Genomic DNA, 25,536 nt, shown 5'->3' with positions numbered 1-25,536 from the left:
TTTGCAGACAAAGTTTTTGTACAGCTGCTATTGTTGAGACAATTCTAGTGCATTGAAGACTTTGGTACATTTAAAAGCAAAGTATTTAAAAAACAGTTTTGGTGTCAGTGCCAAAACTCAGGTATCATATTGTCTCCTGTATTGAACATTTTCAAATGACTCACAATTGAAACATGCTTCTTAAAATGGTTTCTTTCACACACACGTTCCTACACATTACAAACTAATAACACACGATGATGCCACAGAAAGACCCCACTGGATACTCAAGCTGTCGGAGCACCTCTTCTATGTGAAATCATACTCGGACAGTAGAAGTACTGCATGCAAAACTACCTCAAAAAGACTATTTTTACTGACCTATTACAATAAGAACTACTTGATGGCAGGATATCAAATGATAAATTGTCTCCCCAGTAGTCTTGTGCACAACTTTAAATATTTTTTAAAGAAACCATATCCATACGAAACAGAAGCAACTACTGTTTGTGGAAAAAGTGTTGCAAGAGCGTTTCTCAGAAGCCATCGCAAGCCAGACCAAACCAACCAAGAGTTTCAAAGAAAGGGTTTTGGGGTTAGGAAGAGACTTGACACTTGCGGTAGCATCGAGTACTTACAGAAGGCCTGGGGCTTCATTGCAGTAAAATATCCCAGCTACTTGTCCTATCTTAACTTAAGTTGCAAAGATAGGAAAGAGCCTATATCCTATTACAAAAGCAATTCCTTAACTCATGACTGTGTCCTATCCTATCTCAGACCTCCTATCTTAACTTAAAAAATCCTAACTATAACTGTAAATTTGATTCTTCAATCGGCACTCGTCCTGTCATGCCTGTATCTATTTTTATTACACGGCTTTGTTCTACGGTCTGTTATTTCTTTATAACAGACCGTTGCTATGTATAATAGACAGTTGCTATGGGCACAGTTCTGATGTCGGACTCTGGCGGACCGTTTATGAGTCAAATATTGATTTCTTAAGTAAGTAGCTGTGTAATAAGCGGGATAAAGTACAGCTAGCGGGTCACTGTTGTGAAATAAACTCCTTCAGGGCGATGCAAGATCCCTTCACTTTGCGTCGGGTGCCGCATCGCCCTGTTGGGGTTTATTTCACAACAATGACTAGCTCGCTGTACATTATCCCTTACTCAGAATGTACCGGTAAACTACTCGAGAGATGGACAAGCCAAAGTATCAATGGCTCTCACTTGTCACTTACTAGCTAGCCGTCATGGACAAAAAAAGACGGGCATTCAATTTTAGTTACAAGGAGTCGGGGGCATTAATCGAGTTGGTGGAGTAGAGGAAACCCCACCGTCATATATATAATTACAAAATTGAAAAAAAAATTAATAACAAAATGTAATAACAGTTATTTTGAATTTAGGACAGGGTTATGCCATCCTAATTTAGGATTCCTAACTTGGGAAATTCCTAAATTAGGACAGCTCTGTAATAGCTAAACTCCTATCCTAGGATAAGATTCTTCTTGGGGCGCCGCTATAGCTCACCTGGCAGAGTGGGCGTCCCATGTACCAAGGCTGCGTTCTTACCGAAGCGGCACAATAAATCAATATCAATAAAAGCAATGAAAAACCCGCAAAAAATTATCTTTAAAAAAAGTAAAGATTTTTTTCCTAAATGCAGTTAGGAAACCTGTTTCTGTAATAACCAAAAATAGTAAATGTCATCCTAAACTGAGATAAGATAGGATTTCAGACTTAAGAAGTTTCTGTAATGAGGCCCCTGCTCTACATTATAAAATGTATTACATTTTATAACACGTGTAATAAAAGTAACACTGCAATACTTCTTGGTGAAAATGACGTCAAGCTCATACTGTTTTAGGCAAAACACTGAATCTAATACTGTCAAGACTACCGCACACACGCGCACATGCACGTAGCTCCAGTGATTCAGGAAGCAGGTCATGTTTTTCCATACAGAACTAGAAGGTCCTCAGAGCAGCAGTAGAGGGACTTCCTTTTGCCGAAGGGCCAAATTCCACATGGTCCGTGACCATTAACCCACCCAGGCTGACTCAGACCCCCCACCTCCTCAACACTCAACAGAGATCTGGGGAAAGCCTCCACTTCACAATCAGCTGTTAGGTCTTTTCCCTTTGGCAGGCGACTTCTAGAAACTTCTGAAGAGGATGTATGTTCTCCTCCTGCTGTCAACATCTCAGTCTCTCTCACTTTCACGCCACCCGATATGCCGGCTGGCGGCGAGAGGAAATTAAACTGTGGGTCACACTGAGTACACAAAGTGGATGTTCAAGCAGAATCCCACATCAATACTGAAAAAACTGACGGTATACTCTGGTACTCTTTACTGTTTACTTCCCAGATGAAATTTATTGCAAGAGCCCGATGCAGACAGCTTGATGATATCTTCTAGTGTTGAACTCACTCACCCAACAGGAATAATGTGCCTTAGGTCACTCGAAAGACTCCTTAGTGGAGGCTGCTGTTGTATTACTACAGTAAAGCTCTGTTAGCTTGTAAATCCACCTTAATATAATGATAAAGCAATCTTTGCAAGTAATGATCCTCCATCTATAAACATTGACATATTTTTCTAGGGCCGTCCTCGACAAAAGAAAATCTTGGTTGACTAACAAACATACGATTTTGTCGACTAATGGAGTAGTTGATTTAATCAACAGATCAGTAAAACTGAGTTTCTCCAAAAAGAATCACTCAAAAGCACCACTTTTAAATCTTGTGTTTACCAGAGATGTGCTCATAAAATTCTTAGAAATAACTAGAGCTGTCAAAGTTAACGTGATAATAACGTGTTAACGCAAATTTGTTTTAACGTCACTACATTATTTAACGTATTAACTCAATCGGAGGTTGTCGCAGGCTCATCTGAATCTACAAAACCTGATGAATCCAATTGTACCGACCATGTCATACTAGCTTGTCGGGAAGGAGGCTAAATAACACTGCGAACTTACGCAAAATTTTGGTGAGGAAAAATGGCATGGCCATTTTCAAAGGAGTTTCTTGACTTCTGACCTCAAGATATGTGAATGAAAATGGGTTTTATTGGTACCCACGAGTCTCCGCTTTATAGACATGCCCACTTTATGATAATCACATGCAGTTTGGGGCAAGTCATAGTCAAGTCAGCACACTGACACACTGACAGCTGTTGTTACCTGTTGGGCTGCAGTTTGTCATGTTATGATTTGAGCATATATTTTATGTTAAATGCAGTACCTGTGAGGGTTTCTGGACAATATTTGTCATAGTTTTGTGTTGTTAAAGCTGCAGTGGGTAGAAATGGAGCAAATATGATTTTAAAAAGTAATTTGTATAAAACGGTCACTATATCCTGACAGTAGTGCATGAGACAGGTAATCTGAAAAAAATCATGTGCATCTGTGTCCTCCGGTGCTCCTAATGGCATCTGAAGGTTTCACAGACCGGAGAAAAACAACCAATCAGAGCCGAGCTGGAGCCTGCCGTCTCTGAGCAGCTGTCAATCACTCGCGAACTCCGATCAAACAGTCAAACTAGGCAGCGCTGATCAAATACGAATCAATACTCTGTTACTGTAATGTCTATTTCTCTCCTCAAATGTTTTCAGAAACATCTTGTAGTGTACTGCCTAGCTGTAAAATGAGAAAAGTTTGTGACCCAGCAGCCATGTTGAGATCTGTTGAGGATACCAAGCACCGTCCACCAGCCGGAGCACAGCCAATAGGAACGCTCAATAGGAACGCTCTCTCTCTCTCTGAAATGACCTGTGAGTGGCCAAAGTCTTCCATCATAGGCTAGATTATTTAAAGCCTTAAAACAGAGCCATGAGGAGGTGCAGAAGTCTAGTTATCTCTCTCTCAGAACTACTGAAGCGTTAAGATACACTTTGAACAGATAAAAAAATGTGATTAATTTGCGATTAAATCACGATTAACTATGGACAACCATCCGATTAATCACGCTATAAATATTTTAATCGATTGACAGCCCTAGAAATAACTCATTCAGCATGAAAAAAAGCATTAAAAAAATGACTAATCGACTAAAGTCGACTAAAACCAAAACGACGGATTAGACGACTAATCAACTAAAAAGGGGGCGGCCCAAATATGTCTATCTCAAAACCAATGAGGAACTTCCCAATTACAATATTAGTGTTATATCACGTGTTGTTAAATCAAGTGCAACGTCTTGTGTGTGTGTGTGTGTGTTTCATATTGAGCTTTAAATGCTCCCCTACTTCAGGTCAGCAGGGTCAGCAGGCTGTGGCAATAATCTGTGCCACAGCAATCTGATCCCTTCTTACTTGGTATGCAGTTAATGAGCTTTTTGAACCCTCATTAGACACAACTCCCCCCAACACACACACACACACACACACACACAAACTTCTCACCCCCCACTTCTCAAACGTGTGCCAGCCCACTATTGTCTGACAGTGTGGAGACATGCAGCTGCCTGCAGTCTGGTCAGTCAGTAACACACTGACAGGAGGGGGGAAACACACACAAGGCAAAGGGCAAAGTTTGTCATATGTGTGTGCGAGTGTTTGTGCGAATGTGTGTGCGTGTGTGTGTGTGTTTGTGCGAATGTGTGTGTGTGTGTGTGTGGGGGGGCTTTCCAGAGCCCATTGCCTAAATGACTATTATGAAAGAAGCCTGGAAGGTCAAAGCGAGGCTGTGTGCAGGAATGCAACCAGGGATAGATGGAGGTGACTGTTGTTTACATGCCTTTTATATGTGTGTCACAGTGAGTTTTCAAGCATACAACTGATGAAGACAGTCTGTCAGGGGGGTGGAAGGTAAAGTTTTATCTCATAGCATATTTACAGTAGTGTAGTTTGGCTTCTAAATGAAATGAGGTTAAAAAGCAGCAGCTTGAACACAAAAGTTCATCATCTTTTCAATTTGCATTTTGGGCTACTGTCTCTGTCTAGTCCACATAATGAGATCTGAAGCAGCTTTGTGGCTCTAAAAAATTAATTCAAGTTCTTTTTTCTCTTTAACTCTTAAGTGCAACTTTTTCCTCTGCCCTCCTACAGCTTTATTAACACTACTTTAAGTTCCTGGCTTGGGAGCAGGCCATTGCACACTACATCTTAGCATCCATGTGCTGTAAATCCGCTACTTTACTCTGCAGCAAGTTAATGAAACAGGACTAAACTCCGGCGCTCTGCAGACCCACTGCTCTCCTTTCTCTTTCGACTACACAAGCTGCAAAGTGGAAGTGTGATATGTCGGATATCGTCGTGTTAAAATGACAGCCCGTCCTTCCTCGTTTTAGTTCACAAAATAAGCACTAACATCTCCTAAACAAGCCGGTGGGGAGATAGTTGCAGGCCTCGGCAAAAGTAGTGGAGGAAACACAGCCCGGTTCTTGGTTCCCTGTGTCTGGCCTCCTCCTACCGTGTTTTCCGATAAGCAAATCACAGCAATTCAAGCTAAGTGTGCAAGCTACTGACCTGAATAAACTGGATAGTCAGCGCTGACTTCCCGACACCACCGCCTCCGACCACCACCAGCCGGTACTTCTCCTGCACCGAGCCGTCCTTCCAGCCTGCCATCGCGGACTCTTCGCTGCGCTCCGCCGCCGCCTGCTGCCGGAACAACCAGAGAGAAGCAGCAAACACCCACTTTTATATACTGCTGTAAGACTGAAGAGAGAGGCCCTGCAGAGAGAGAGAGGAGACCCGAGCCTTCTGGAGGAGGAGGAGGAGAAGAGACCAGATATATGCTGCCCGAAATGTAGTCCGTTTAGTGCAGGAGGTATAGGTAGCGAGAGAGAGAGATGGAGCTGTGTGGCTCCTGTCCACAGACGCCTGGCCTCAGTGTTTCTGCCTCTCAACACTGCTGCGATGTTCTCACTGTGGATCCGATAGTAGAGTAATAAAGAGCCAGACCAGTACTGGTGTCTGGCGCTAGGGGCAACTTCTACAGGCTCAACACCCCACCTACAGTACACACACACATGCTCCAACACACACACACACACACCAGCCTTAACCCAGCCTGCAGCCCTGTCCTAATATCACACACCCCTGCCAGGGGCGGATTAAGGTGTTCAGGGGCCCCTATAGGCTGCTCTCTATATGGGCCCCCCACCCACACTTAACTCCTCATGCTAATGTTACCAGAAAAAAAGTATTTACCCTGGGAGCACTGGCACACACACTTTGAGACAGCCTTTAATCTAAACCTTGAAATATCTTGTCAATTTAGGAATTTTCTTTAGTAGATCTTGGTCATCATGGTTTTCTTTCAGCTGTTGTGCTTTTCATTTTTGTACTCTGTGATCATATTTTCATTTCACTGCTATTCTATTCACAAAGGAGTTGTGTGCAGTTTAGGGCTGTCCTTGACCAAAGAAATTCTTTCGACTAACACATACGATTTTTAGATTTATTTCGACAGATCTGGGAAACTGAGTTTCTCCACAAAGAATCACACAAAAGCACCACTTAAAATTTCTGCTCATAAATTTCTTGGAAATAAGTCATGCAGCATGAAACTAGCATAAAAAATGACTAATCGACTAAAGAAATCTTTGTTGACTGAGACCAAATGGACCAACTAAGAGGGGGCAGCCTTAGTGCAGTTTAGTGTGAGGACCACACAGAGCCTTTAATAGGACCTCTCCTTTGTGGAACCTTGCCTGATGATCGCTAAATTGAGTTATTCCCACCTATATTACCAACACACCTACAGTATTATTGACCCTATATTATGGGTAGTGTGACCCCACTGGGCACCCCCCAAATCAACAATTTGTGAAGTGGCACTGTGAAAGGGTAAACGCCCTGCCTTGATATATTAAGAGAACTGCATACAGCGTTGGAGGTGGGGGCCCCATTCATTCCTATGAAAGTTGCTCAGTGGTGCATGATGCCAAAATGGCTTGACTTCCGACTGGAAAGTACCCGGATCTTCCGGCGATCTTACTTACGCATCCACTGGGCCCATAGAACATGCGCAGTAGCGTCCGCTCGGTCACAGTGTCACAGCCGTCACAGCCGTCACGCTGTCTTCACAGCTTGCTAACTCCGCGGTCCAGCCTCGGTGTGGGTCTCATTCACATGAACGGAGGAAGGGAAATAACTCTGGATTTGGCTATTAGTGTATTTTACAACTTTTAGGACCTAATGATTTAAATAAGGGCTATTCAAGTGTTCATACTGGGAAGTTGATTCACATCAAAAAAAATTATCAGCTGGGTTACAGAAATCTCTTTCCCATTGTAAATCTATGGAAAAAAGTTTTGTTGGGCCCAATGGCATCACATGACGGACATGGAAGTTGTAGTAATGCCGTTTGGCCACTACGAAAAGTGGGATCAACGGCCGGCGCTCTTCCTGGGGGATGGATGTGACTAGGTTCATAAGGTCAGGGCCACTTCTTCTTTTATTCTTTCTTATGTGCCAATAGGGGTAAAGGTTATTTTTTTCTCTGAAGTACATTTAAATAATTAAAAATAATCTGGCCAATCTGGGGCCCTTGCAAACATGGTGCATCTAGGCTGCAGCCTATAGGCCAGCCTAGCTGCATTAATCCACCCCAGACCCCTGCAGTCACATTCCTGTCCTCAAACACAGCCTGCACACACACATAAAAGCAATGCATGCTCCCTGTAATAGCAACCACAGTGACAAAGAAAGCGCCGCTGCTCTAGGGTTAGGGTTAGCACTTTTTATTTTTTTATTTTCATAAATAACTGTATTTATTATAGTATAAATAATCAATTGATTCCTGATATTGTCAGTTTAAAATTGTTTAGCCAGTTTCACGACAATTTACACTTTTATTAACAATCAAGTGCGTCCGGGCAGATGAAAGTGTATTTCTTTCTTTCTTTATTTGTTCATTTGTTACCTCAATGCAGAAAATGAGGATATAGTATATAGGCTATATACATATAGAAATGAGGATTGTGTGTAAGTAAGTGACAGTATCTCCAACAGTATTGCAGAGATATAATGAGAAAGAGGAATGAGATAAATGAATAGATAAATAAATAAATATCTTAAAAAACTATAACTAGATAAATGTTAAAACTCACTATTGTTACTCTCAGCTACACCTTCACGGCTATACTGTGACTTTTAATTGACCAGTCCCCTAGACTTTGTTATTCTAATCAAATATATCTAAGGAGTCCGACGTGTTCATCTTGCACTTTGGAGTGTTGTCATGGTAACTCACCACTGAGGTGTAAATAAAAGTGACAGACTTAAACCAGTTTATCTGAGATGCCAGCCTTTTACGTCAGTGTGTAAAAGCATGACTTGTATTATGTCAACATGTCAATTATATGCCATGTTATTGTTATGACCAATCTGACTACAGGATTATTCAGTGCAGAATACCACCACTGTCTACTTTGATACCTGTGGCGCCACCTGGTGTCAAAAGAAAGAGGCTGGATGTAAAACTGCACTTCAAAGTCTTCAAGTGAATAAAAATGGTTTCAAACATTTATATTAACAGTTAATTCATATCTAAAGTGCTGATAGTGTTGCTACAGCTTCAGTCTCACTTATATGGCCTTAAAGTACTGAGGACAATCTGTTTAGCAGCTTAGAAAGCTATATGAAAAATAACTGCTGCTGCAGGACTAGCGTGTTGTGACCAATGTAAAGCACCTTGCTGTGTATATTCCCTTTTTAAAATATACACATTTATACTTTTCAAAGGAAAACTTTGTATTTAATTTAATTATGGCTGTGGTTATTGTTATTATCTAGGATGTGCTGTGTCCGTTTGTGTTTTGTTTTTGTTTTCTTGTTTTTTTTTGTATTCCTACTATGCACTCAAAAATAATAAACACATTTAAAATAATAATAATAATAATAATAATAATAATAATAATTGCTGCAGCAGTTTTTGTAATAAAATGCAGGATAGGTGTTTATAAAACATCACAGTAAAATGAAAAAGTAAGGAAATACAATATTACACAGATACTGTACTTTAGAGGATGAAAAAGCGAAATATGCAAAATACAATAAAGCCATAAATTCACTGCTCCACCGACTCAGTAAAATAAAAATAAAAAATGTGAGGAATTAAAGAAAATAAAAGAGATCCTTTGTTGAGGTGAGTACTTTCTGCCAAAATACAAAATCATAACAAATACACAGAGTGCAAAAGCTCAGGTCTTAGGTTATGGAGTTTAGCTGTGATTGTAATAATTATGGGTATTAATATCGAACCTAAATCCAAAGAGGCCGTGTAATGCACACAGTAGCTTGGCTGTGACAATGCTGCTGGATAGCCAACTGTTTATTTTCCAGAGCTGAAGCTCTGACCTCAAAGCCACCTCTCAGCCTTTATCTAACCCCCTGGGGAGACAGATTTCACAGATATTGTAAATGTATGACTGGGGTGGTGACCCTTTAATCTGGCATATTCCCAGAAAAGTTCCTTCCCTTATAAATTATAAACAGGAGGGCAAGTGGAATATGTAACTCTCTGCCAACACTAATCCATCTCCATGTCATTATGGCAGTAAAACTTGCAGATGGTGTTTGAGAGTACTTTTGAAATCACTGCACCATATGATCCTATAGGTTAAAAGAAGTCATGTCCCAGCCAAGGATATGTATGTGTTTTAGTCTTCATGATGTCATTGTCAATTTGGGGGTGCCGACGGAACTAATTCCTCTCAGTTTCACACTGTGAAAGATATCACACGAGGCATCCGAGGAATTCTCATTAGAGCCTGGAGCTGTGAGGCTGGACACAGCAGGGGCTCCAGGCAGGAGTCCACTCACTTTGGGACACAAACACCTTTTTCTCTTTGAAGTCACTACTTAACATCAAACATTATCAAACATGTACATTACAACTTTACAGGAGAAAGCAGTCTAACAGCGGCCGTTCATAAATTCATAGAGTATTCATCCAAACAGTTATTCCTAGAAAGTGGACAGAAACACCCTCATTTACTTCATCTCTCTTAATATAAGAGATATATGAGATACCACAGGTGAATATGGCAAAACGTTTAATAGATATCGCCATGAAACTTCCCCTTTTGATTACTTACATTACCATAATTATTTTTTATATTTCAAGTGTTGCGAAAATGCTTTTTTAAATATGCAAATTATGTATAATCTTATCAAATATGTGCACATTTGCATACATTTCTAGAACAGAAATCAGAACATGTTTACTTTTCTTGACATATCCGAGTCAAAGGTTTGGATATCTCTTTTTAATCACTCCATAAATCCGAAAATACTGTCAACAGCCATAAAAAAAAAACTATTTTCGGCATATTTTTAGGTGTAAAATGTTCTATAAATCAGGCTATGAATGATGTATGAACTAACCCGCTGTAAAATCCTTCAGAATATAGACAGGAATGAAATCTGAAGTGGAGATTTTTGGCTCAGAGTCTGAGAACATTTTTCAGAAAACGGCCTTTAAAGATATGTATTGTAAAACGCCATACATTTTGCAGACACTACAGGTGAATAGGGTAAAAAAAAGAACTAATAGATGTCATCATGAAACATCCCCAGTTAATTACTTAAATTGTAGTTATTATTTTTTTGTATTACAAGTTTTCTGAAATTTATTTTTAAATATGCATATGAGGCATTATATTATTAAATATGTGCTAATTTGCAGAAATCTGAACATTGGATAAAGCCAGGTTAAAATTCTTGCTTAATTTTGTTCACATACTTGAGTCAAAGATTTGGATATCTCTTTTTTATCAATCCATAAATTAGAAAATACTGTCAACAGCCATAAAAAAATAAATAAAAAAATGTTTCGGCATGTTTTCAGGAATAAAATGTTCTATAAAGCAGGCTATGAATGATATATGAACAAACCCTTCTGTATGAACCTTCAGAATATAGATTCTGATATGAACGAAACTGGAAAGCTTGGTGCTACTGAAGTGGAAATTTCTGGCTCAGTGAGAAAAAAACAAATTTTGGAAAAATGGCCTTTAAAGACATCTATTGTAAAATTACCTACATTTTGAAGCCACTACATGTGAATAGAGTAAAACATTTAACTAATAGATATCACCGTGAAACTTCCCCAGTTGATTCTTACATTAAGACAATTATTTTTTTGTATTACAAGTTTTCTGAAATTTGATGTTTAAATATGCAAATGAGTCATTATCTAATGCTAACTATTGGTGAATTTAGGAGAAATCTAGAGACGTAAATAGACAACACGTTCTCATCCCAACTCGTCATATACCGTAATTTGTCAGACCCCTCTGCGTCACTTTTCACTTGCAGTAAACACGTACTTAATGTTATGAATTAAACAAAAACACTTGCTTTTGATTAGGCAACAAAACCACTTAGGTTTAGGAAAAAAACAGCATGGTTGGGCTTAAAATGTCTACGTTTTTACAGTGAAAATGTGACTTGATGTTGTGAACACGGGACATGAATGAAAAACTGTGTTTTTGCCTGGGGTGTCTCCTGTTAAGTGAAAAGTGTCCAAAATGAAACTTCAAGATATGAATAACTTAATAAAGAGCATGGAGCAAAGTTCCCTCATTCTTTTAATACATATGTTTATTGAAAATCAAACAGGACAGGGAGCGAGCATTACTGAAATGTAGTTTTCAGACGGCGGTGATGTAAAAAAAAAAAAAAAAAAAAAGAAGAGAGAAAACAGCACAGAAGAGACGGACCATATAGAGTTCATAATTAGTTGTGATGAGAAGACTGTAAGATGGATGATAAAAGAGAACAGCAGGTGACTTTTACAGCTGGACCAGAGTTGTCTCACATGTTTGACTTCTTCTGGGAGAGGTTGATTTTGTCACCGAGACTCAAGGCCATGCCCTGTGAAACGAAGGACAGAGGATTTATTGTAACAGATTTAATACATACTGCGACATCATATATTCACGTTCCTTGTCCATTCAGTCCAATTCTTTCAACGAGGTATTAGGTTAATTATCCTTCCAAAAGATTAATTTGTTGCATTGCTCAAGTTGAGAGCAAATAAATGTACTTCTCAGATGCATAAGGGTTCATAGAGCAGCAGCTGGGACCCACCTGACTTTTGGCCCTAATGCGTATGTGTCCGTTGACAGGTGCGTCCGGCCCCAGGTGGATGGGCTTCTCGATGCTGACGTTAGCCAGGGCGTCTTCTCCAAAGATAGAACGAGCGTAAAGGTTGGCTGCCATGAAACCGCAGAAGCCAGACAAGGCCTGGTTTGTAAGAAGAAAAGAAAAGGAGTTGTTAATATTGAATAACAACTTCACGTAATATGTACTAAAAGTTTTAATTGCCCACTTAATTTATCTATAGGAGTCCTGCCAGCTTTTAAACCATCATTTACTTTCTTTGCTCTGCTGTGTGTGACGTCATATACCAACCTTCTCAGGAGTCAGACACTTCATGTTGGTGGACTTGAGGATATGCTGAAGGTACTCGTTCAGATCAGTGATGTTGGTGTTCACCGTCACCTATGACAAAGAAAGACTGCTTAGAAACCATCTTCAATGTTCATGTTCATGCTTTTACATTTTCCTAAATATTGATATTAATCTGTTGATTACAATGAATGTGTTCCCTTAAAGGTACAGTGTGCGGGATTTGGTGGCATCTAGTGGTGCATTCATAAGCTTGTCGGAGAACTACGGTGGCCTTCAGGTAACGTAAAAAGGTGAAAGGCTTTCTCAAGAGTCAGTGTTTGGTTTGTCCGTTCTGGGCTACTGTAGAAACATGGTGGACTCCGTGAAGAGGACCCGCTCCCTATGTAGATATGAAAGGCTCATTCTAAGCTAACGAAACACAACGATTCTTAGTATCAGTTCATCATACACTAGTTATAAAAGTTACTCACCGTTCCTTTAAAAATAGGAAGAAGAGAAAACTACAGAACAACAAACCTTAAACACATATACTTATAACATGTCTGACTCATGATGCCAAAAAAAGCAACTTTTGTAAAGCCACTTTGTTTCTGGGAACTGCCCACAAAGTAAGAATGCAAAGCTCACCTTGTTTTCCCACTCAAACTCTGCCCACATCTGTCTGAACTCTGCGTCGGTGCAGGAGGCTGGCTGGATGTAGTCCATGATATCAATGTGGATGTCGCTGAGGACTACGCAGTTCCGGTCGCTGGCAGCTCCCGACACGTCGTAGACTGGAAAGAAATCACACCACAAATAAGAAAACATTCTCTTTTTACAGACATCAAAAAACAAAGATGAGATGAATTTTGATAGTAAACACACAGAATGATTATCTTACCTATGTTGCCGAATATGATGCCGTTCTCAGTAGAAGCCACCTTTACGTTGGCCTTGATGTTCGCAAAATCGTGAGGAGCCAGAGTGAGGGGTGAAGGCTTCTCAACCAACTTAAGATCACCTGCGGGATGGATACGTTTAATGAAGTGCATACATAGCATAGGAAAAAAATGTGACTGGCCTGGATCAGCATTAAAACCCCCTCCAGCCGGTGTTACTTCCTGTTTTTCGGTTAACTTTCTTTTGAGAATGGGGGTGTGGTTAGTAGTCAAATGTAATTCATTACCATGGCAACCAGATTGTTTTTCAACCCAGTTTAGATGAAACCAGCTACAGTAGCTTGGAAAACAGCTATATGGTATTGAATTTGATGAATTTACTGTTTATCAGACCACAAATGAGACAAGATTAGCACAACACACATCCACTCTCTCTCACTCGCTCTCTTTTTTTTAAGCGTCTCCTCCTGGCGAGGTGGCCGTCTGACTGTTGTGTCCGGCCACAGCACACCGCACGACGGATAGACATGTTGCCGAGATCCACCGTTTGAAATGCAGTTTCGGGACGTTTTTGGAGGTGTCTATGATCCGTCCTGCGGTGCGCTGGGGCCGGACACAACACCGGCGTGCAGCATCGGCTGCTTTCCGTTAATTTAACTCCAGCAGGAGGAGACGTTAAAGAAGAGACCGCAAAGAAGCATGAGTGCGCCTGCGCAAGCTTGGAGGATGACGTATGACCTGCAGCTTCTACTATAGTCATACTTTAACTTCCTGTTTTAACAACAACATTCTATTTTAAAATTTGATCACAAAACAGTGTGAACAGTTTGACTAATCAACTTAGTCAGGAAATGACTCAAATGAATATGAAATATAAACCAGACTAACCTAAAGTGGCCAGCTCAAGGGTGCAATTCTGGAGAGTATCACTGGTTTGGTTGACCACCAGCACGTCCAACACGATGTCATACTGGTTGACATGAACATAGGCTTCAGCATACACTGGGTCTGAGAAGCCTGTCAGCTGGGTCACCTAGAATGGACAATAAATTAATTACATTTAATTATCAGACATAATATAACTAAAAAACCGTTATACTCATAGCCAAATAAAATGAAATTTTAATAAATAACGCCACAACTAAATAGTAGACTATTTGTAAAATCCAAACACAAACAGGAACAACTGTTTGTGTTCTTTCCCGATGTGCAATCAAAAACAGCATCTCCCTCTGAGACAAATGCCACACTCAGGTCTTCAAATATTTATGCATTATAATTGCAACAATGAATGGGCAAGTTTTCAAAACAAAAACAAAAACTCTATCTAATCTCCAAGCAGAAGTGAGTCCAAAATTAGTCTCCAACAGTAGTGTTCTTCAGTAGTAATTTCCAGTTGCATGGTAAGATGATTTCTGCAGGGCTTGTGGTGTACCTTGTTTAGTTTTGAAGCTAGTGGATCAGCTGCCTCCTTCCTCTGTGTGTTGCCCATAGCAGCCAGCAGACTGAGCTGGAACTGGTCCTCCTTAGAAGTCATCTCGTTTTTGGCTGTCAGCTGCATGAAGGAGATCGGGTCGTCTGCCTGCACTGTTACGTTACGTTTCTCAGACTCTTTCTGTGGTCAGAATAAGAAAAACAATTGGTTATTTTTTGGGGGGGATAACCCGGCCTATAAATAGTCCACAATAGAATCAATGCACCATAAATACCTACAAAAGTAAGCCAGGATGTAAAAACAAATGGGTAACAGAATGAAGTTGAAATAAAATCAAGCAACATTTTGTGCAGAATGAATACAAAAATTGCAGTGACAATGTTCCTGTGAAGAGAAACCACCAGGGCCCTCACGTATTAATGTGGCATTTTAAGGCCATAAATTACTTAAAACAAAACTTTTTTTATAACTAATACATAAATGTGCATTTGCAATATTGATAAATGAGGGACGGGTCCAAAAATATGTGTTCACTTCCTCGTCACAGCAACAAAAATCCTTCTAACGGGAGCTATTTGGTGTGTTGATCCATCTGTTTTAATTATGCTTCAGCTGTGCCCGACTGTCAGGAGGTTAAATATTGAGTTCAGCCCTCTGAGTCAACTGTCATTACCTTCTGCGACAGCTTCTCTTCCTCCAGTCTGACAGTCAGCATATGTGACAGGGATCTGCGGCACTCCTTGTTGAAAATGTCATTCATAAGTGGCGAGCACTCTGAGAGGACCTTGAGGCACAGCGAGATGCGGTCCACATCGTCGTCCGTAATTGGCTTCTTGGGCAGAGAGGACTTGCCCAGGTGCAGCACGGTGACCATGATCAGCATGGCTTCTGCTACAAAGGACTGAGAGGGACAGCGAGACAGCAGGGATTAGAGGAACCGGCAGTTAGTTTAATGATTTTTCTCGTTGAAGTTAAGTGGAGAGAGGACAGCTTACATTTTGTTTCTTCTTGTCTTGAACAATAGCAACATAGCGCAAGGCCACTTTGGTCAGTGTGGTGGCGAGGGAAGCTGCCACATAGAAGTCTCCGTCCATCAGGAAGCCTCTGAGTGGAGGTCTGGAACAACAAATCAGTGTTTAATGAGTGAGCTGGGTGGTAAGATCACTAGCAAATAACAATATCCCCCCGCAATTTTTACCGGTCCTCTTCTTTCTTCGAAGGCCTGGAGGAGCTGAGGGCGCTCTGTGTCACGTAGGTGCCCATCTCTGTCACCAGCTTCTGGGCTGGAGCCGCACTCACTTCATCGTCTGGTTTCACCTCTCCCGTCTCCCTCTTTATCTCATTTTCTACAATCGGGATCTGTCCACGCGGGAGACACATATCAGATATTTGTGACAATTGTAATTGAGTCGGGACTGTCAGGTAGGCTTGGGTTACATTAAATTATGACTATAATGGACAAACATACCTCTCCAATGGACCTGCGCACTTCTGTCATCACACTCTGGATGTCGTCCTTGGTGCTGCAGTATTCTCCCAAGATCCACAACGCTCCCCTGTAGATCCTGAAATATAACGATGGCGACAAAGGTCATTCACAAGGCTACATACTCCTATGTTGATGCACTACCCAGCCCTAATGACAAACTTAGCCAAGTCTATGAAACAGTTGTCAAATGTACAGAAAAACTTGACATGACTATCAGACCAAAATTTTACAATTTTCATTCCTCATGTAAAGTAACCAGCTGCTAAAACTTGAGAGCTACCCTGTTTTGTATATTTTTAATTGTCTATATTTTTGTTTCTTTATTCATCGCATCATTTCAGGGAGGGGACACAATGGGTGAACTACTGTAATGCGTCATTTTGCCTCACATGAGCGTCTTCATTTTAGCCCAACAGACAATGCAATACCCTCAAAATGTTTTTGTTTGTGCTTGTTTTACTAGGATTATTGACTTCTCAGTAGCAGAGACTGAACAAATAGCGATATACTGAATTGTTGATCGACTTATTTGTTCATCTAAAACAAATAGGCTAACCTAACCCGACCTGCTTTTTATAAGCATTAAGGGGAGAGACAAAAACCAAGACAGTGCGTAAAATTCCCCTGAATGTGCTTAGAAAGCCTTACTTGACAGTTTTGATGGCGTGAAAGACTTCCAGCATCTTCTCGATGATGAGGGGTCTCAAGTTGTCAAACCTCTGAATGGCCTCCCGTACGAACTCCAGCACATCAGCAGCAGCTGCCTCATTAGTGTCACTCAGGAACTCCATCAGCTGTAAATCACATCAACACACAGAAAAAGTCTTATCATATATATATAAACCATCATAGGCTCTCTCTCAAAAAGCTATGAAATATAATATGTTTCAAGAGCATCTTTTTTTTCCCCATGTGCTTAAATAACAGGAAACTCACCACAGGTATGACATTGGCCGCCATGTCAGGGAAACGCACACTGCAAGAGTGGAGAGTGCGCACCAACAGCTGCCTGTATTTATCGGTGTCTTCATGTTCCGTTACGTTGTTTGTCTTGATCACTTCTTTCTTCAAAACGATCACCAACTGGAATACAAATAGATACCACTATATTCCCTTTTTTTTCTGTGTCCATGCTTGGACATGAAAACAACAACAATAGCATGGATATATCAACTGTGCACGTCACTCACCTCTTCTACATTGCGAGATGAAACGAGGTCCAGCGCCAGCTGCAAGGTCTTCTTTCTGACTTCCAGGTCCGGAGTGCTGAGAACACGCAGGATGTCCATCACAAGGTCCTGGACACAAAAAAAGCATTAGTGACAACCAAATTAAATCTGAATAGAGACTGTAGGTGCAGAAAACTGGTGTTGTTTCATAATAAAACTACGTTAGCCAGATTCTGATATCTTCCTGATATTTTTCTGCTGCTTTTGACTAAAAAAAACAAAACGTGGTATACTTTCTACTTTTTTGAATATTTTCTTATATATTTTGTTTAGGGCTGCACAATTCATTGAAATTTTATCAAAATTGCAATATTTGTTAAAGTCAAAATGTGTGTCAAAATACCATCTTAAATTAAATATTGTGGAGATGTTCTGGTCTACTCTCATCTTCTATCATATTTGTTTGGTACAGATCCCTGCAAAAATCACACCATTATCATTTGAATGTTTTCAATGAAAATGAGAATAATCATATACAAAATATCATTCCCTCTAATATTGCAATTGCAATATCAGTCAAAAATAGTTCAGCCCTAATTTTGTTATGGTCTCATATTAAATAATAATAATCATAAACCAAAAGACTAACATCATAAATACTACTACTAATACGTTTAATGGGTAAGAGGTTTCTTTCTCTTTTTTTAAATGTTTTTTTGCGGTTTATAAGATACTACATCTTATTTGTTTTTTGAAGCAAAAACTAACCACAGCAATAATTCAACATACCTGGAGTACACGCTCGTGAGTGGGATGCTCCTTCAGTTCAATCAGACGATCAAGAACAATCAGCTTCACATTGTTGTCGCTCTCCTTGATAATCAAATCGATGTAGCACTGGGCAGCAGCCTGAAATCCCAACAAAACACAGAGTGCATAAGAGACTTTACAAGACCAAAGACAACACTGTAACTGGGTCAAGAGTAGTACAATATCAGTACCGTGTATATACAGTATATGACATAGACAGGATCACTGACAAAACCTCGGTGATGTACCTTAACGGCTGTGGGAGCACTGGAGAGGGTCACAAGAGTGCCGGCAGCCTCGTATTTAACGGCCGGACTGGAGGACTGTAGCAGGTTGTAGATGCAGCGGATGAACCGGGCGCGCTCAGACGGGTTAGCATGGCAAACCTGACAGACAGAGAACAATAACAGCAAGAGTTCAGTCATGAAAGCAGCTTTTCTGGTAGTACGCTGATGTGTTTAGAGCTGCAACGATTAGTCGACTAATTGATTATTCAATGAACAGAAAAATAATCGCTAACTATTCTGATAATCAATTAATCGTTAAAGTTTTTTGTTTTTTTTAATTGCAGAAAATGCTGATTTCAGCCTCTCAAATATACAGATTATATGCTCTTCTCTGTTTCATATTATATTAAAGTGAATATCTTTGGGTTTTGGAGTGACAAAACAAGACATTTAAAGACATCACCTCGGACTTTAATAAACTGGGATAGACATTTTTCACTTTTTTCTGACACTTTATAAACCAAATGATTAATTGATTAATGAAAAAATAATCGGCAGATTAATTAACAATAAAAATAATCGTTAGTTGCAGCCCTAGCTGTGTGACAAAGCTTAAATTTGACTAATAACGGCCTTAACTCACTTTGTAAATCAGCTCCACGATGACCAGCTGGAGAATGTCGCCGAAAGTATGGACTTGGTCGATACATGTGCTGAGGTAATCCAGAGCTCGATCCTGTGAGATGAGAATATGTGAATGACATGATGAGAGTTAGATATTGTAGGTCTAGTGGCACACAACGATAGAAACAGTATGAAAAGGACAGCATGCTACAGACCTGATCGGCGTGAATCAGCATCATGAAAGCGTTTCTCTTACAGCTGGCATCTTTCTCATTGACAAGAAAATCATGGATCAACTCTGGAGCATCTGGGATGAGATGTTCAAAGTTCCTAAAACAAATAAATATCATCAGCTGTTTGTTGTTCACTGATGAATGCAGTACAAAACAGGTATATGTGGAAAGGCAACAGTTTGTACCTGTAGATGGTGTAAATGGCCAGGACGGCATTGCGGCGCACGTAGCTGTGACGGTGCTCCAGGCAGGCCCGGATCGCTGGCATGAGAGGCTCAAGCAGCTCAGACTCCTTCAGCTTGCACAGGAAACGCAGAGTGGAGCCGCGGATGAACTCGTTGGGATGCTGCAGGTCCTGAAATTCAAAAAAAGATTTCACATGAACATATTGATATTTTTAAACGTAAACTAAAAGCCCATCTATTTAGTCTGGCTTTTATGTGGTGTTTTATTATTTTTGTGGTTGTATTATTTATACTTACTCTATTATAATTTTTCAGATCTATTTGACCCTATTTTGTTTTATCAACATGTTACTACTACTTTGAGTAACTGTTGATCATTATGAATTATTTTATTCTATTTTATTTTATTTTATTAACATTTTACTACTTTAAAAGTTTTGTCAATCGCTTGTAGAGCACTTTGAAGTGGATTTCATTCGTTCAAAAGGTGCTATATAAATAAAGTTTGATTGATTGATTGCTGATTTTTTAAAAATATATAAAAAATAATGAAATCAACATATTCTAGCCAAGTTACAATATCAATAATCATATTATTATTTTATTATAATTGAGATAAAAAACAAACACAAAACCCTGCCAAACTGGTGTTCTGCTATTCATTCAGATGTATGCATCTTACCATCTCATATGACCAAATCAATATATATCAAGAATAAATCTATCTTCTCATTTTGTTTTCACAATGTTACAGTTATAAACATTATTTTCCCTGCTGTTACATATAGTGTATAACGATGACCTGATGTAAAAATATGCAGATCTATAGATTGAGTATGAATCTTACCTTCCTGTAGGCATCACAGACCAGGATCATCTCCTGAAGCAGTTTTCCATCTGTGGTTGTTTTGGGAACGATCTCCCAGAAAACCAGCAGCAGCTTTTTGATGGTGTGGTCCTGAAGTGGCAGCACGAAGCGGATTATGGTCATCAGCAGTCCCGGCAACTTCTCACCATTCAGTATCATGATGATGACCTTCTTCAGGGCTTCAGTCTTTGCCTTGATCTCCCCCTTTTCTGTAGAGAAAATATTACCATTATTACTACTATGATGAGGTCAGCATGGCCTCAAGCATGCATTATGATTTATACAGATCTTCACCTAAAACTTTTCTGAATGAATTGGTTGAAGTATTTGTTTCTTCACTGAAGATATTAAGTGATTTGTATTTTGATGACATGAGACAAACATTTTATTTTCCTACAGAAGAAATAACCCCTATGAAAATTGCTGACAGTGACAGTGTGTGGATTATCCAGAGTAACAAAGGCATTGTTTCAGAAAAGAGATGTTTTTCTTTTGATCTAACAAATTCAATTCCAATCACCTCCATTGCACTGAGGTGGAGACAAAAACTTTAGAAATGAGTATCTCCCTTCTGCAAAGTTTATTAAGGTTTAGTAAAACAGCTTTGCAAGTTAACATTAAGAATAGTTACCTAGATCAGCTTTTAGGCTGACTTCAGACGGGGGCTCTGAGTCAGATGACACGTTGATCAGAGTGTAGCAAACGTTCTCGGCAGCCGTCATTTTTGCTGCTGGGCTTGTATCCGTTTAGAAGAATCCCAATGAATGTCGCTCACTGGATGATACCTACAATAAGGAAAGAAGATTTAGTAAATGGTGGAGAAAACATTTACACATGTATAAGAAGTGCAACAAATGTAGGATATAACTAGGAAGTTAACTAGGTGAGGGTCGTATTTTATTTTCTTTGCAGCAGCCGAAGAAGGCATGGCAAACTGTTATAAAGTGGGACCAGACCAGGTATCAATCACATGGCTTACTTTCACTGGAAAACTGACAAAATTGAGCTAATTGGGTCTACAAAGCATGATTTACCACATATAACCACTACTTATTTAGTGGAAGTAAACTGCAAGTTTACAGCACACTGCCTCATTGTTTATTTGGCACTGTCGCCTCCCAGAACAGAGGTCCTTCAAAGAAATGCATAACAGATAAACTGGAAACTTTAAGTAGTTGTGAATGTATTATGTTGGTGTTAGCCTGTCATAGCCTTGCAACCTGTCCTGGGTGATTCTCTTCCTAAAAGCATGCTGGGATATGCTTCAGTCCTGCAACAACCTTGGCCATGAAGAGCAAATCAAGGAAATTGATGGGGGGGGGGGGCGAGCCACAAGATGTTGTGAGTCATTAAACACTTGTTGCCTACATAGTGATTATTCAAAGCGATGAGGCATTTGTTTGAGGGGCAACTATGTAATCCCTCTAACAGGTGATTCCACCCAATATAAAGCTGAAAACACAATGGGTTAGCTCAGACCCAATAATAACAAGACTTGCATAAAACACATAGTCCCCCCATATCCCCAAACATTAAAACAAATTTGAGTTCATTAAGAGACCAAATATTACAATGTGATAAATTCCAGCTTATGCTCACAACATAATATAAGTATGGTATAGTACATTAAAGAGAAGATGACAGTGCTATACAGAGTAACTTGTTCTTTAAAAGAAAGTGTAAACGTTAACACTTGAGAAAACATAGGACTACAACTCTTAGTATGTGTTAACACATTTGTACATAAAACAGCAGCATCTGAACATGAAACTTAATTTGTCATAAAAAAAATGACTAGTTTATAATTTAAAAAGGTTCACAAATTTTCTGTCTTAAAACAATAGTCAGGTGTCCATTAGGTTTTGTTTGCTGTAGTAATTCTTCCTATTCATACTGACCATTTCAGTATTTGGAAGTAATGGGGGACAAAATCCAAAATTCATGTTCTGTACAAAAATATATCTTTACCAGATTATATGAGGCTTCAGCATTCTGACTTAGTCAAATCCAGTGGGTATCTTCCAGTAAAGAAATAAGTTAAGAATTTCCTCTTTGCGTTTCCCCAGATAGTGTTTCCATGTCAATCTGTGGTAGGGCTGTGCATTATATCGATATTATATCCATATCGTGATAGGAGACTAGATATCGTCTTAGATTTTGGATGACGTAATATGGAATAAGTGTTGTCTTTTCCTGGTTTTTAATGCTGCATCAAAGTAAAGTGATGTGATTGATGTAATTTTCTGAATTTACCAGACTGTTAGCTGTTCTGTTATTTGTCTTTACCCACTTAGTCATTATATCCACATTACTGATGATTATTTATCAAAAATCTCATCATGTAAATATTTTGTAAAAGCAACAATAGTCAACCCTACAATACCGTTATCGATGTATTTGTTCAAATATTATCGTGATATTTGATTTTCTCCATATCGCCCAGCCCTAATCTGTGGTGAAGGAAACATGATATAAAGAGGGAATTTTGTACTAAAAAGTCTTTAACTTGGGAAGATACTTACTAGATCTGGCTAACGCAGACTGATGAAACCTCATATTAACTTCAAATACATTTTGGAAGGCATTTTTACATTGAACAAGGACTGTGAACTTTGTCCCCCATCACATTTGGAGTGCATTAGGAAGGGACCTCTTAATGGCCAGTATGAAAACTTGTGAATACAAGCATCTAATAAATGGTTTGCGTGTTTGATTTATTTTATATTACTTTGCTTATAAAACCCATACTGTATGTTGTATTGTAGTTGGATTATGTTGATGATCAGGGTCTAAAATTAAGTTTTTTCCTCACGTGCCACTATGGCAGGTCACTGAACATTTCTACTAGCCACACAATTGTTTTGTCTGCCACTTCTGAAATCTATGTAGAACGCTTTAGAATCGTAAACACTAGGGCTGTGTATTGGCAAGAATCTGGCGATAAGATACATATCACAATACAGGGGTTACGATACTGTAAGTAAGGCAATATATTGCGATTTTTTAAAATCTAATTGTAGGAAAACTGTCATAGTATAAATAACACTGCTATATGCATAAAATCTGAGCATACAAAAGTTAACTTTTTTATGCAATCAGAATAGTAGGATTTGCATATCTTTGCAAATAAAGTAAAGTATTTCCTGAGTTAATCTTTGCATGTAAACTATTAATTAGAATTCAATACAGAGGTTTTTGAGAATTAAAACAGTATCACAAAACACAATATTGCAATACTCAATATTTTCATCCACCCCTAATAAACACACTTTTTAACTCCGGATGGATATGTGGGTTGTAAATAAACTTGGGATGCTGTTCATATATTTAATTTGGGATGTAAATAAATCTGGGATAGTTTATATATTATATTATCATTCTATGATATATGAGTTATTAGAGGAGAAGTGAGAAAGGGGTAGGGAAATATAAGTTTTACTTCTACCTACTCCTTTTCGGACACTATTACTCTTGTTTTGTTTGTTATTAATTTGTATCTGGTTTTATTTATTTTTATTTTCTAAATAAAGTCTTCCATTCATTCATTCATTCATTCATTACAAACACGCAGACAAGAGCTGTCATTGTGACATATAAAACAGCTTAAGTGTACAATGCTACAGTAGGTTATTAAAGCTGAAGTCAACATTTACCCTGTATTTGGCAGGTGGCAGGTGCTAATTGCATTTCCTGTTGATGATACAGTGTGACAGTAACAAAAGGAGGAGTTGAAAAACTGCTAAGCTGTCTTTGAACAGATATAATTAACATTATAGTTACATTTCAAAAGATTAATGTTTATAATGTTCAGATATCTTTTTCTACCTTTTTGTCTGTAAAAACTAGACTGCTGTCATTACAAAAAAACGTAGACCAGAGCTGTCATTGTGACATTTAAAAACAGCTTTTCAATTACGAACCATCTCCAAAATAAAATCTTTTCTGTCACACAGTGATATGGAGAAAGTCATATATGCTGCCAGACTTGATTACTGTAACTCCTTGTATTCCTCAGTCAGAAGCAACTTTCACTTTTTTTTTTAGCAGTTACCATATCTTTTACTTTATTTATCTGCTTTTATTGTCTTGTGAAGCACTTTGTAACATATGTTTTGAGAAGTGCTATACAAATAAATGTATTATTATTATATCAAAAAGTCATGTTTACAATGCTCAGATATCTTGTTAGCATTTCCTGCTGCTTTTATCTGTAAAAACTAGACTGCTGTCATTACAAGAAACGCAGACAAGAGCTGTCATTGTGACATTTAAAGCATCTTAAGTGTACAAAGCTCCAGCAGGTTACTAAAGCTGAAGTGAAGAGACACGCAGCGTTATCAGCCTCCTACAACACTGCTGCTACTCTCACAGCCCTAATAGCGTTAGCATTAGCACCAGCAGTTGTGTAGCAAAAACCTCCATAAAACACAAACACACATCAGTTAGTGGACTATTAACTTGGTTAGATGAAGTTAAGCTATGTGATCAGCTGTTAACTAGTCAGCTAACGCACAGATAAGCTTGTGTCCAGACTAGCAGTGAAATGGAGGACAGTAACGTTAGCTAGCTTAGCTCGGTTACCACGGTGACAGGAGAAGAAACTACTGCTGTTGGGTCAAACTAAGTTACGTAACTTACCTAATTACACGACTGTTATCCTCCGAACTGGCCTTCGATGTCCAGTTTTGTATAATTACATCTGTATATAATCCTAGGAGCCCTCGTTGGTGAGCTGACTGTAGCTCCTGTAGCTGCTGTAGCTGTCCACTACTTCCTACTGACGTGGAAGATCACTCTCTGAGCCACATCACTGCTACGGTGCGCCGCGTGCGCCAAAACGCGAGAGCAATAATAATACACCTTGAACAAGGAAAACACAGGTTAGCTTTCTATTCAAAAAACGAAACTATTACTATAACAACGATTATTTTATATTAAGGCCCTTTAAATTTGTGTAAATGCTATGCCATCTGTCAAATTGCTCAGATTTCCCTGTGGATTTTGAAAAGATGAACTGGAAAAGAAAGAACATCTGGCCAGCTGTGTTCCGCCTGTTGCCAATGAGACTGTGACCCCGATAAACAGCTGGAAATGGATGTTTTTGAAGACTTTTCACAATAAAGCTGATTAAAGATTAAAGCTGCAGTGGGTAGAAATGGAGCAAATAAGATTTAACGGTCACTCTATTCTGACAGTAGTGCATGAGACAGGTAACCTGAAAAAAATCATGTCCTCTGGTGCTCCTAATGGCATCTGCAAGATTTCAC

General features: G+C 39.2%; 2 protein-coding genes across 2 annotated transcripts in view; both read right to left on the bottom strand.

The window, feature by feature from the left end:
* Nucleotides 1-5,952, bottom strand: part of rras2 (RAS related 2) — a 40,692-nt gene extending 34,740 nt beyond the window's left edge. Inside the window, exon 1 of the mRNA XM_074616844.1 lies at nt 5,452-5,952. Within this exon, the coding sequence (XP_074472945.1) occupies nt 5,452-5,553 (102 nt within the window). The 5' untranslated portion in view covers nt 5,554-5,952. The remainder of the gene's footprint in view (nt 1-5,451) is intronic.
* Nucleotides 5,953-11,520: 5,568 nt separating this feature from the next.
* Nucleotides 11,521-25,048, bottom strand: copb1 (COPI coat complex subunit beta 1). The gene is made up of 22 exons (XM_074616714.1): nt 24,908-25,048; nt 20,901-21,054; nt 20,249-20,478; nt 19,402-19,571; nt 19,199-19,313; nt 19,003-19,095; nt 18,381-18,518; nt 18,112-18,231; nt 17,344-17,451; nt 17,090-17,236; nt 16,802-16,947; nt 16,133-16,229; nt 15,863-16,023; nt 15,660-15,780; nt 15,338-15,565; nt 14,665-14,844; nt 14,118-14,262; nt 13,232-13,351; nt 12,979-13,124; nt 12,352-12,441; nt 12,028-12,183; nt 11,521-11,811 (listed from the first exon to the last, which is right to left on the bottom strand). Exons 2-22 carry the CDS (start codon nt 20,989-20,991, stop codon nt 11,752-11,754), a joined length of 2,862 nt encoding a protein of 953 aa, XP_074472815.1. The 5' UTR covers nt 20,992-21,054; nt 24,908-25,048; the 3' UTR covers nt 11,521-11,751.
* Between the last annotated feature and the right edge of the window lie 488 nt (nt 25,049-25,536).

This window comes from Sebastes fasciatus, chromosome 2, assembly GCF_043250625.1.
Source record: "Sebastes fasciatus isolate fSebFas1 chromosome 2, fSebFas1.pri, whole genome shotgun sequence".
Classification (NCBI taxonomy): Eukaryota; Metazoa; Chordata; class Actinopteri; order Perciformes; family Sebastidae; genus Sebastes; species Sebastes fasciatus.
This window is presented reverse-complemented; position numbering and strand designations above follow the sequence as displayed.